At 39.4% G+C, this 13509-nt stretch overlaps 1 protein-coding gene across 3 annotated transcripts in view; it reads left to right on the top strand.

Moving 5' to 3' along the window:
* TRPS1 (transcriptional repressor GATA binding 1) overlaps nucleotides 1-13509 on the top strand; it is a 431723-nt gene that overhangs the window by 197507 nt on the left and 220707 nt on the right. For all 3 annotated transcript variants that reach the window (XM_073632171.1, XM_073632170.1, XM_073632172.1), the window contains one exon: nucleotides 11006-11609. In XM_073632171.1, the coding sequence (XP_073488272.1) occupies nucleotides 11006-11609 (604 nt within the window). The remainder of the gene's footprint in view (nucleotides 1-11005; nucleotides 11610-13509) is intronic.

Here is a 13509-nt window from a genome sequence, read left to right as displayed (position 1 = left end):
CTCCAGAATGTCTTTTCTAGATTTAAAGTGCGGAAGGATTAGAACTTGTTTTTGTATGGCTATCTGGGTCATTACTGGGGAGATTTCCCATCAGTTCCTATGTGGTCGCTGCGACAGGAAGTGAGGGGTCTCTCAGCAGTGTGTATACAGATATCAGGAAAAGCACTACCTTTAGTACAGTAGGGAAGGTTTTCAGCTTCTGTGCAGCTTTTATTCATGTCTGTGCCCCTTACTGGGAGGATTTCCCATTATTTTCTATGTGGTTACTGACACATAATTTTTTCCCAGTAGGAGATAGACAGCAATAAAGCCTGACAGTGGTTCTAAGCCTTCCCTACTCTACCAAAAATAATACATACAGTGGGGAAAATAATTATTTGATCCTCTGCAGATTTTGTAAGCTTGCCCACTTACAAAGAAATGAAGGGTCTATAATTTTTATCATAGGTGTATTTTAAATGAGAGAGACAGAATATCAACTGAAAATCCAGAAAAAACACATGATACAAATGTTATAAATTGAGTTGTACTTCAGAGAGTTAAATAAGTATTCCATCCCTAAGCAAAACATGACTTGGTGGCGAAACCCTTGTTGGCAAGCACAGAGGTAAGATGTTTCTTGTAGTTGGTTACCAGGTTTGCACACATCTCAGTAGGGATTTTGGTCCACTCTTCTTTACAGATTTCCTCTAAATCCTTAAGGTCACTTGGCAACTCGCAGTTTAAGCTCCCTCCATAAATTTTCTAAAGGATTAAGATCTGGAGACTGGCTAGGTCACTCCATGACCTTAATGTGCTTCTTCTTGAGCCACTCCTTTGTTGCCCTGGTGGTATGGTTTGGGTCATTGTCTGGTTGAGAGAAGAAGGATCTCATCCAAGATTTTACAATACATGGCCCCATCCGTTGGCCCCTCAATGCGGCAAATTCGGCCTGTACCTTTAGCAGAGAAACAAACCCAAAGCATAATGTTTCCACCTCTGTGCTTGACTGTAGGGATGGTGTTCTTAGGGTCATAGTCAGCATTTTTCTTCCTCCAAACACAACAAGTTGAGTTAATGCCAAAGAGCTCAATTTTGGTCTCATCTGACCACAGCCCTTTCTCTCAAACCTTCTCTGAATCATTTAGATGTTCATTGGCAAACTTCAGATGGTCCCGTCCATGTACCTTCTTGAGGAGAGGAACATTGCAGGCGCTGCAGGATTTCAATCCATGGCGGCGTATTGTGGTACAAATGGTTCGTTTGGTGACAGTGGTCCCAACTGCCTTGAGATCATTCAAAAGGTCCTCCTGTATAGTTCTGGGCTGATCCCTTACTTTTTTATCTATTCATTTCTGCATATCTTGATCAAATCCTGGGTGCTCTGCACATGTGTAGGATATGTAGACCAAATTGTAGTGATCAAGGCACACTCAAGACTTGGCCACAGGAGTGTAACTTGTAAAGAAGCTCTTTTTTGCATGTCTAATAAACGGCTGCTTTGAAAGTTATACTCCTGTGGCTAAATCCTTACTGTGCATCAACCACTACAATATATATTGGTTGCAGTTTTACTGTAAAGTAAACTTGCTTCACACTGTGCTTAGCATTTTTTAAACTAGAAGTTTAACAGGAAGGTAGAACAAGGTAGCAGGGTGTTTGTGGCCTTGAGGAGATCAAGCTGTGATGCCAATCTGACGTGTGACTGTGATGGAAACATTTAATAGTAAGTTTATTCAGGGTGAGTTGATGATTGTAAAGGGGTGGGTTATTTAAGGTATCAGTAAAGTGCAGTGGAATATGTCAATACTATACAATTAAAGTTGGAACCATAGAAAAGTAGCTTAATTCACAGTTAAACTACGTTTGCGTTGCATTACCAACAATTTTCAATTCTGTTTAGCCATGTCCATAACCTCACCTTTACCCGCAGTGGTTAAGGCCTCATGCACTCTGGCCGTGCTGTTAAGGGCATCTGGCGTTTTTTAGGTTTTTTTTGCCTATAAATGACCCTGCATGTTAGCCTATGTGTCCATGCGCACCCAGGAGCAGTAGCGTTTGTCATAAAAAACGCTTGTTGCATTTAAAAGTGTTTAGCACGTGAGCATTAATTCATGTCAATGGCTAGAATAAATTATCATTCTGGCCAATTAAATAAATTAAAGCCCAAGCGCTTGAAGCACCTAAATGCAACTCCTACAACAGCCACTCACTGACATGGAGGAGCCAAAGCTGCAGGGACATATGAATGGACAGAGCAGTTTAACCACTTAACAACTACCCCATAGTAGCTTTACTGCTACAGGACGGCCATTGTGCAGAATCTCGTATATATACATGATTCTGTTCTTCTGGGTAGGGGGCATGCCGCTTCTGCCGTGATTATTCGATCAGCGGGTGCCGGGCAATAGATGCCCGCTGCCACCCGCTGATCGGTGAGGAGACAGACTGGACTGAGATCTGCCTATGTAAACAAGGCAGAGCTCTGTCATGTCAGTGGGGATGTGCTGGATTTTGTTTCCCTTCAATTCAGCACATCCCTTAGTGAAAACAGCACACAGTACACAAAGTGACAGTTAGTGTCAGATTGTCCACTACAATATTGCAGTCCCACTCTAATTCGCTGATCACCTCCATTACTAATATAAAAAAAAAAAAAAAAAAAACAGTATACATATCATAGTTTGTAGACACTGTAACTTTTGTACAATAAATATACACCTATTGGTATTTTTTTTAACCAAAATTATGTAGCAGAATGCATATTGGCCTAAATTTATTTATTTATTTTTTTTAATTGTTGTTTTTTTTTTTTTGTTTATACCACAATTAAAAAAAACAAAAAAGTGGTGATAAAATACCACCAAAAGAAAGCTCTATTTGTGGGAAAAAAATTATATAAATTTAGTTTATGTACAGCATAGCATGATTGCAAAAAATGACCTGGTCATGAAAAGCGGTAAATCTTCCAGAGGTCAAGTGCACACATTTTTTTTATACAGGTTAGGCAGGATAGGTAGGAGTAATGGGAAGATAACATTTGTAAGAAAAGTTATAGTTGGGGTTTTCTTCTACTTTAAACTACATGGCAAGTATGCTGTATTAGTCCATAAATTACCCTTAGCCAAACTGGCAGAATGAAGCCAAATTGCTTTCTTTTTTTTTTTTTTCTTTTTTTTTTTTTCCACAGCAGAAAGTTGGCAATTTGCTTTTGTCTTAGAAGTTACAACTCTCTTCTAGGCAAAAAATAAAATCAAAAATAATCTCCATTTAGAGTGTTTATGAAGTCCTCAATGTGGAAATTCTGTCTAGACCTACAAAACCCAGGCTTGGTCGATTTTTCGAGTTTACAATGCTCCTTTTCTTAGCCCTGAGTTCTTTCCAGGTTAGAGTATGGAAATATTCCTTTCACAAATAGTGTAACTCTGGGATTTTGCTATGACATAATCTGGAAGACGTTCAACCAGAGCAATCTCCAAATGGTTCCACCTCACTGCCTAGTTTGCTCACCTGTCTTCCCGCTTTTCGCAGATTGATATCTTGACATTTCACCTGCATTGAGCTAGAAGTGTGTACGCTATTGATTCAAGAAAGCAGAACAGCGGTAAAACAAACAAATTATACAGTTCACTCGCTACTGGCAACAAAGAAAATGTGGATGTGGGTTTAGTTTACCCTTCTCGAATGAAATCAGTCATTTTGCTGTTCAACTAGGTAGGAAAACATTACTGATTGCTTTCCTGCTTGTTGTAGGTAATAGATTGTGGCTCATAGGAGCCTGCTTTCAGACAATGCAATACTTTCTCTGAGTTAATCTTTAAGTAATAGCTTGAGAGTAGCAGACCAACATAAACATGGACTGGACATTTTTTTTTAATAATTATTATTTTTTTTTAATTTTAGGTATACATGTGAATGTTAACAATTAAAAAGGGACCTGTACTGTGGGTACCTTAAAAAAGGACTTATCACCAGCATAGACTGGACTCCCTTTTTCCAATGAATGAGTTACCATGATTTGTTCAGAGACCACCTTGAGGTAGAGGAGCAGGGCTTTGCTTTTTTATGTCAGAGTTGCCCCTTGATGACTAATAACCTGATGGCTGGTAGGGCAATGGTTAAGAATTTGCAGAAGAGGCGGAAGAAGCACAGATCCACAGAATGAGTGAAGCAGAAGCAGGGAGATTCTTGCACTGCAGGTTCTCAGGTACGAATTTTTCTCCAGCAAAGACAACAGTGAGCAGCACAGTAGTTAAATCACTAAATATCACTCCAAATCTGGTGAGACTAACATTCAGAGTCACCTCACACTTCAGATAAACAGCTATAAGGTTCTAGGACTTGAAGTGCACTGCTTTTTCACGGGGCAAATTCAAGACAAATGTACATATTTCAGGGTACACTTTTTTTATAAAGTTAAACTATGGGCCTGGTGATGGGCATTCATATATTTACAAATTCTAAAGCAGTAAATGGGTATTAAAGCAAGTACTCACTAACCTCTATATTCAAAATACAAAACAAGTGGCCACTGCCCCCTCCCATAACTGGTCTATTGCAGCAAAGAGCACTGGAAGGGCGATGCACGTCAAACAAATACAAAGGGATTTCCAAGCTCAAACTTTCCAACCAGCCAGTGACCAACCGAATTGACTTGTCTAACAATATGCATTAAGAACAGGGGTTTAGTCTGCACACATTTGCAAATACATGTGTAAGCTACAAGCCCTGTCAAGGCACCCTGCTTTCTGTAGTCCCTAACTCTGACTCATGAGTCTCCACAATGGAAGCACATGCATTTTAATGGATAGGTGAGGACAGGTGGCCTAGAAGGAGCTCATCCCTCCTTAAAGGTACAGGGGCACACTGAACACCCAGCACATAGCACTATGGCAACAAAGATGTCAATGCATTGCCTGACTAATATATTCAAAATACAAACAAGTGGCCAATGCCCCTTCCCATAACTGGTCTATTGCAGCAAGGAGCACTGCAAGGGCGACGCATGTCAAACAAATACAAAGAGATTTCCAAGTTCAAACTTACGAACCAGCCAGCGACCAAGCGAATTGACCTATCTAACAATATGCGTTAAGAACGGGGGGTGGGGGCGGTCTACAGAAAACAGGGTGCCTTGACGGGGCCAGGCAATGGGCAATCATATATTTAAAAATGATAAAGCTGTAAATGGGCTTTGAAGCAAGTACTCACTAACCTCTGTAGCTGCAGGCACTGTGGAACAATTGCATATATTTGCTCTTACAAGGGGGAGATGCAAGATAAGCAGACCGCATAAGGTTTGCTTTAAAGCATTGCTATTGCTGCCTTCATTTAGAAATATAAACTTTCTACAACAGTGTTTCAAATAATTTGCTATGGCCTTATGTGAAGAAAACTCAAAATAATGGGTTATAAAATTTCCAGTTCAAATATTGTCTCTGCAGAAAAGTAAAAAATTTAAGAAATACATACAAAGTGGTCACATTGTCACTGTTTTCAAGAGAATGGATCATCATGATTGTTCTAAATATCCTTTGTGAGTTGCTCTGCTTGGCTGCATGACAAGTACAGATAATTTACTGAATGTAGCATAACCGATGCAAAGGGAAATTTCTGTGTGTACTACCGAATCACATTAGTTTCCTGTATTAAGCAGAGTGTCATTGTTTTTTATACACTTCTAGCTCTGTTTGTATTTGTGGTTGAATATGAAAGTGTTGCTGTAATGTTTTGATGCAGTAATGTGGAAAAAACCTCATTTCACAGGTTTCCACTACACAGCTACAGATCGGTCAGGAAACGATGACAAAGATGAGCTTAAATTTTTTTTTCCTCTACCAGTTCTTTTAAGTTATATAACCTGTGATTCTTCTCACGCTGTGCAACCGAATGCAGCTGCCTTTTTGCCTAGCTGTCGAGACATCTGCTCCCTCTTCTCCTCCCCGCTTTGATGTATTAAAGTGCAATAGATCTAAATCCTAACTGGATGATATTTAGGTTGCTAAAGCACAGTGTATTGTATACAGTTGCTTTTTTTTCCATCTATTTTGCATTTTAGTGATGCTACCTTAGAAATGTGTGGGAGACGGGAAGGAACAAGCAAGCTTTAACACTACCAGGAAGTGCCGAAACTAGATTGGTGTGTTGATGTGCGTGTGTATGTGTGTAGTCCTTCTCGTCCACATCAGTGCTTGACCTCACAAATGCGTTTCTGGAAGAATGGTCAAACATTCCCATAGACACACTCCTAAACCTTGTGGACAGCCTTCCCAAAAGAGTTGAAACTGTTATAGCTGCACAGGGTGGGCCAACGCAGTATTGAACCCTACGGACCAAGACTGGGATGCCATTAAAGTTCATGTGTGTGTAAAGGCAGACGTCACAATACTTTTGGTAATATAGTGTATATGCACACACATACATCAACACACCAATCTAATTGTGCAAAGTCTTGGCACTTCCTGGTAGTGTCAAAGCTTGCTTGTTCCTTCCCGTCTCTCACACATTCCTAAGGTGGCATCACTAAAATGCAAAATAGATGGAAAAAAGATGGAAAAAAGGCAACTGTATACAATACACTGTGCTTTAGCAACCTAAATGAATTTAGATCTACTGCACTTTAATACATCAAAGCGGTGAGGAGAATAGGGAGCAGATGTCCCGACAGCTAGGCAGAAAGTCCGCTGCATTTGGTTGCACAGTGTGTAGAAGAATAACAGGTTATGTAATTTAAGAGAACTGGTAGAGGAAACAAATTTTGAAGCATGTGTGTGTGTGTGTATATATATATATATATATATATATATATATATATATATATATATATATATAATATATATATATTAGTGCCATAGTTAGTAGACTACACTCTACCTCTTCATGTATAAAGACCAAAGAGCACAGAAGTCCTTTATTCTAATGAAAAATTATGGAGAGACAGTTTAAGGCATCTCCACCCTTTATCATGTTCACCATGCACTTGCTGAAGGGTGGAACTGTTTTTATGTACATGCTGATGTATTAGAATAAATGACATTTGAACATTAAAAAGGGCTGCACTCTTTGGTCTTTATATATACTGTATATAAATGTAGGGTGTTCCCCATACCTGCTGCTCCAATTGTGGTGCTGCCATTTGGAACCCATCCGCAGTTCCAATATACAAGGGGATGTAAAGTAGCTTGAAAATAGACAGCAAAACTGCAACAGTTTTAGGTCCTTCAGCTTGACTCTTCCTCAAGCCTGTTGTCTAACATCAATATCAGCCCAGTCATTGAGTCGAATTGACATATACAGTACATAGCTTATATGTTAGTAAAAAAAAAAAAATACTATCACAATCTAAATTAAATAAACCATAAATATAAAAAAATATTAATAATAAAATAAAATGAAACAAAGAGAAATATTAACCCCCCCAACACCAAAAAAAAAAAAAAAACCCTAAAATGCACAGAATATATGTATATATGCACACACACCAGGGTAACATAATCTTCACTGAAAAGTAACATTGATTAACTCATAACAATGGCACCTGGAGGTTGCGGTGCTGAAAGCAGAAAAATTGGGTGAGCGTAAGGATCTGTGTGACTTTGACAAGAGCCAAAACTAATAGCTGGAGCAACTCCAAAACTGCAGCTCTTGTGGGAATTTTCCGGTCTGCATTGGTCAGGACCTAACAAAAGTGGTCCAAGGAAGGAAAACCGGCGAACTGGCTTCAGGGTCATGGGCAACCAAGGCTTATTGATGAATTTGGGGAGCGAAGGCTTCCAATCGAAGAGCCACTGTAGCATAAATTACTGAAAAAGTTAACCATTAGGAAGGTATCAGAACACACAGTGTCTCGCAGTTTGTGGCATATGGGACTCTGTAGCTGAAGACCGGTCAGGGTGCCCATGCTGGCTCATGACTTGCTGGAAAGTCAGACCTCGGAGCCAGTTGGGCTTTGCCGCAGGGTGCATGTGCTGAAAGCAGGAGAGGGTGCTCATACGTGTGCTTCTGTTCTTGTATTGTAAAATCAGCAGAAAAGTGTTATGGTTTGACCTGTGTTTTTGGCCAAGCCTGGTCTTTTGCTATGGGTCAAAGATCAGGGTTTGCGGTCTGGCAGGGCTGTCTATATCACCGTACTGGTTACAGAAATTTTCAAATACAAAAAAAATGAGTAGATGGAATTGTTCTTGCCTGTATGAGATGAGTGTGAATTTCAATCACCTTCTGATGTTAAAAAAGGCCCATGTCAACTGCTTGCTTGAAGTTCACCTTTAGATTCACTTAGGTTACCTTTGGTTACACTTAAAATGATACAGTGCAACCTGATTCATCATTTTTTTTCACAATGCTTCTCTCGTTCACTAGATTCTGTCTCACACCAAAACTCTTCCTGACAGCTACATAGGACAGTACTAGGGACCACAATAGCCTACAGTAGAAGTTCAGAGCATCCAGATGAAGACACATGCATCCACGGAAGACAACTAAATAGCATCCATAAGGGTTAAAACTCAGCTCCTTCCTTTTCTTTTTTTTTTCGCCCTGTGAAGCAAGATAAACTCAACTAAATCCACCTTTCTGAGTCTCTCAATAGTGCCGCTAGTCCAGCAGTCCAGATGTGCACATGCCTGCTGGTTTCCTCTTTTTGAGATTTTTTTTTGTTTCCTATTGCATCTCTAGACTATGCAGATAGGGTTTTTATTCTTTACCTTCTTTATTCAAAATATTATCCAAAAACAAAATTTGGTTATTTGTACCCTTTAATCCAGTATCTAACTTTAGGTGTGAAAGGTGGAGCATAGTTCAAGCCTCAGAGTTCTACCTTGGACAACATTCACTGGCAAAGCTCACTAGATTATTTGTGTGTTATGCCACTTACTGAACAAGAAAAACAAAAATAAGTCCTTTCAGTAATGATCCTGGGCTGTTTTCTTATCTTTGTCACACAGCGATCATGTTTTGGCACTTAATGGCGTGTGGAAGGAGAGGTGATGTCTGCTAGTTGAAGGCTGACAACACCGCCTTCACCCAGCCTGTAATTCATCAGTTACACTTAAAACAATAGAACTTTCTTATCGACTTGACAGCAACATGATTTTGTGCCAATTGTGTGCTAAACCTGTCTAGTCTTCCATTAAATAATTCTTTACAAATACATAAGCACCAACCTGCGATAGAGATATCAGGGGAGACATAACTCTGGATGTCAGTAAACAGAATGCAATACAGCGTGCTAATGGACTCATTGTAACTGTATGATTTCTCATTATTCACAGCGTGTCTTACATTAAAGATCATTTAATGCCTCACATCACCCCAGAGAACATTGTGTAACCTTATCAGTAGGTGGATAAGGCTCTCCGTCTATTGGCAAAACATACAGTATTATATGTGAACCTTTTTTTTGTTTTACATCATAAGTGAGATACTTATGTGATTGCCTATTTTGTGCTCTTAGAAGTATTTTTGACATTTCCTTCTTGCTTGTATGTCATATTTTGATGATTATACTTCATATGCTTTTCTTTTTTAGCTTTCCCTTTCAATAGCTAGTAAGTATCCTTGCTAAACAGCTGTTGTGGGAAAATAAAAGACAACTCAAGTAGACAACCCATTTCAATATATATTGCTCTACGTGTTCAAGCTGGCCAACTGAATCAAAGTAATCCCTCTCTGGCCAGTCCCTACTCTACTCTGAAAAATGCCAAATACTTAACTAGCTCACAGCTCAAACTCACTTGAATACTTTAACTTTATTGGATTTATAGTGCCAATATGGAGCAAACAGACACATTTGAAGGAGAACTCCAGTCTTTTCACTAACCTGTACTATTCAATAGAAGTCGTTTTTGGCATGTTTCCTTGCTTGCTGTATCATATGTTGATGATTATGTTTCATATACTTTTCTTTTTAGCTTTACATTTCAATTGCTAGGCATTAAAGCCTGGTGCACACAAGCCGAACATCGGTTGGTTCAGCAGGAAATGGACAACTTTCAGTCCAGGTATTCAGCTGTATGTACTACAGAAGCCAGTCTAACAACTAGCTTCTGTTGAATGGGCATTCCGGAAGGGCTGCATTCAATCAGTGCTTGCAGCCAATGGCTGCAGCGCTGATCTGTGTTCTCTGGTGGGGGTACAGTGTCTCAGCGGGAGAGGTCGCTGTATCAACATCACTTGTGTTGATGCAGCAATCTATCAGTTTTTTGTGTATTTATTTATTACAGGTATATATATAGTGCCGAAAATCTACTCAGCGCTTTTACATACTGTCCAATTTACATCAGTCCCTGCCATCAAGGAGCTTACAATCTTAAGTCCCATCATCTCATATGCATTCATATACATACTTGGGTGAAAATAGAGCCAATTAACCTACCATCATGCCTTTTGAGTGTGGGGGGAAAACAGAGCACCTGGAAAACCACAAAAGATGCAAAGAAGATGCAAACTCCATGCAGGTAGTGTACTAACCAGGATTCAAATTGAGGTCAGGTATCTTCTGTACAGTATTAAAGGAAGGCACAGCTCAAAACCCGCAATCTGCCCATCTCTGTGACTTCAGGTTCCAGCTGATGGAGAGCTTTATGGTTTCAGAACAAGATCAGAAAAGAGTCCACCTTAACCAAGCCTCACATGATATCTCTATGATTAAGATTTTTTTTGGATGAAACATGTCAAAGTGAGGCTTGGTCTTGGCAAACCCTTTTGTGATCTTGTACTGAAACAATAAAGCTTTGTGAAGACTGATGTCATTGAGGTGCGGTCAGCTTGTTTGTTCATTCCAGGTATCTTCTGTACTTGTGGAAAATATTCTTAGCCTGAAAACTAACGTAGCCACCATATCTAAGGACTATGAAACTGCAATGTATTACTTTTTTATTTTTGAGTTTAGATGCACTTTAAAGGTCAGCGATATCACAAAGTGATATGATGTCAGAAAGGTTAGAAATATAAATATTGTTGCTATAAGCTATAAGCTAGATTAAAAACTTGCCTTTACATCATGGTTGTCATGTTGTTTTCATTTTAGGAGGGTTCACAACTGCTACAAGTGTCGACAGTGCAGCTTCACAGCAGCCGACACTCAGTCTCTTTTGGATCACTTCAACTCTGCGCATTGCCAGGAGTCTGATATCACTACATCCAATGGTGGAGAGGCCCATGGGATACCTACCATCAAGGAAGAGCCAAAAACTGAGATGAAGGTGTACAATCTTGTCACTCCTGATTCTAAAATGGGAGAAGCCATATATGACAGCACTGTGAAGAGGGAAAAGCCAGATGACAAGGACGTGCTCAGGGAGAAAGCTTGGTCTGATGGTTCAGTAGATGACCTTCGTAGTGTTGCCTGGAGAGGATCAGACATTCTAAGGAAAAGTCCATCCTATACTCAGATAGGGCTGGGCCTTTTGACCACGGTGTCTGTCAACCAAGAGCAGCAGAAATCTTCAAGAGATAGCCCAAATGTTGAAGCTGCACATCTAGCAAGACCTCTGTATGGCTTGTCTGTAGATGCCAAGGGATTTCAAGGTACAACACCTGGAGCTAGTGGAGAAAAATCAGGACCGCTCACACCACAGTATTCAGCTACAGGGGATAGCAAGTCCAAGGATGAATCACAGTCACTTCTTCGGGTAAGTCCATATTGTCATACTAATTTTAAGGGTTAACTACATCTTTTATACAACATTTTTGTCTAAATTTTGAACAGCAAACAGTCTATAGCACTAGGAGACTGATTATGTCTTCCATCTGCTTTCTTCTCCTGTCAGCTTGTTCACTGTCACCGTTTTTACATGCATTGGCTTTCAAGGGTCTGATATTAAATTCAGTTACCTACAAAAAATTTAAAGCCCATCATCAGAAAAGCTAAAAATTATTCCTTGCAGTGGGGCTGCACCCACACTACAAGGGTTAATTGGGATGAGAGAAGATTCTGGACAGCTACACTCCAAAAATTAGCCTTTATTCATAAAAATTGGTATCAAAAATACATGCCACAGCAGAACACAGGACAGAAGAGCTGACACGTTTCACACTATCAAACAGTGCTTAATCATGATTAAGCACTGTTTGATAGTGTGAAACACATCCAGAATTTTATCTCATCCTAATTGCTATATGCATTGCCAGCACCTGTTGCTTCAACTCTGAGGAGAGTTTTATTTCCATTGATCTACTTGGAGCGGTGATCTCCCTTCCGCAAGGGTTAATTGCTTAGGCCTAGACTAGAGAACCTGTTATAATAGATTTACTTACCCAATCTTCCTCTCCTCTGTGCTGCTAGACAGCATGTTCTCCTCCATGCTCCAGCAGTCTAAGGTCTTGTCATCATCAAGAGCTGATGTCTTGATGATGTCACGTTGGAACATGCGGGATCAGCTTCTGCTGGGGGGGTTCAGGTAAGTTGAAGTGCTTCTCTTCTTCCCTGGACTAAATGAACAGCTCCATGGCAAGGGATAATTTTAAAATTTTCCGGAGTCGAACTTTAATGTTTCATTAATAAATACTGAGCTGCATCAATTTGTGTCTTCTATATCTGTATGGAGTTCCGCGTTAATGTCTTTATTTTATATGGAAAATGATAAGACATGATTTTTAACATTATACTCACACAACATGTAAATTCTATTATTATATGATTCACTTGGCAATATCAAATGCTCAGTGCATATATACTAAGCTACAGCTTTGTCAACACAGAGATCAGTCAAATATTTGATAAGCTGAATCCACAGAATTCCATTAGTAGTTTGAAGTCTTTGGTAGACGTTGCTCACTGTGCTCTGTTCTTTGCTCTCTTTGTTAATGGAATGTCATAGAAGATACAGTTCAGTAAATCCGTTGTAGCATAGTATCAGCCATGGCTGAAATCATAGATGCGTGACTGAATTTGCTAGTATTCCAGACTATGGGTTGGTTTTACAAAGATTTACTGCATGTGCTATGTGCTGTACCACGTGATATTGTCAGTATATTGTCTAAGAGATTACCTCACCTTATCAAAGCAAATCCCTCATGCAGTATTTGTTGCAGGATTTTACTACATCATTTCAACTCTCTTTACTATACAAAAGTCAGGCCACAAAAGGTGACTCTTCACCCAATAATTGATCATGCAGTACTTGCTACAATTAATTAGTTGTACCAGAAATAAATTAAGCAATCAGAGCATGAAAATCTCCCACACATTTTAGTATTTGATATTACATCTAACAAAGATAGCACGCATTATCACCCCTTAACCGCTTCAGCCCCGGAAGATTTTACCCCCTTCCTGACCAGAACACTTTTTGCGATTCGGCACTGCGTCGCTTTAACTGACAATTGCGCAGTCGTGTGACGGTCCTTTTTTTCCCACAAATAGAACTTTCTTTTGGTAGTATTTGATCACCTCTGCGGTTTATATTTTTTGCACTATAAACAAAAAAGCGTAAATTTTGAAAAAAAGCAATATTTTTTACTTTTTGCTATAATAAATATTCCCCAAAAATGTATAAAAAAAATTTATTTTCCTCAGTTTAGACCGATATG

The sequence above is a fragment of the Aquarana catesbeiana genome, linkage group LG05 (assembly GCF_042186555.1).
Source record: "Aquarana catesbeiana isolate 2022-GZ linkage group LG05, ASM4218655v1, whole genome shotgun sequence".
NCBI classification, from domain to species: domain Eukaryota; kingdom Metazoa; phylum Chordata; class Amphibia; order Anura; family Ranidae; genus Aquarana; species Aquarana catesbeiana.
Note: the sequence above shows the minus strand (reverse complement) of the source record. Positions and strands in the feature narration are given on the sequence as shown.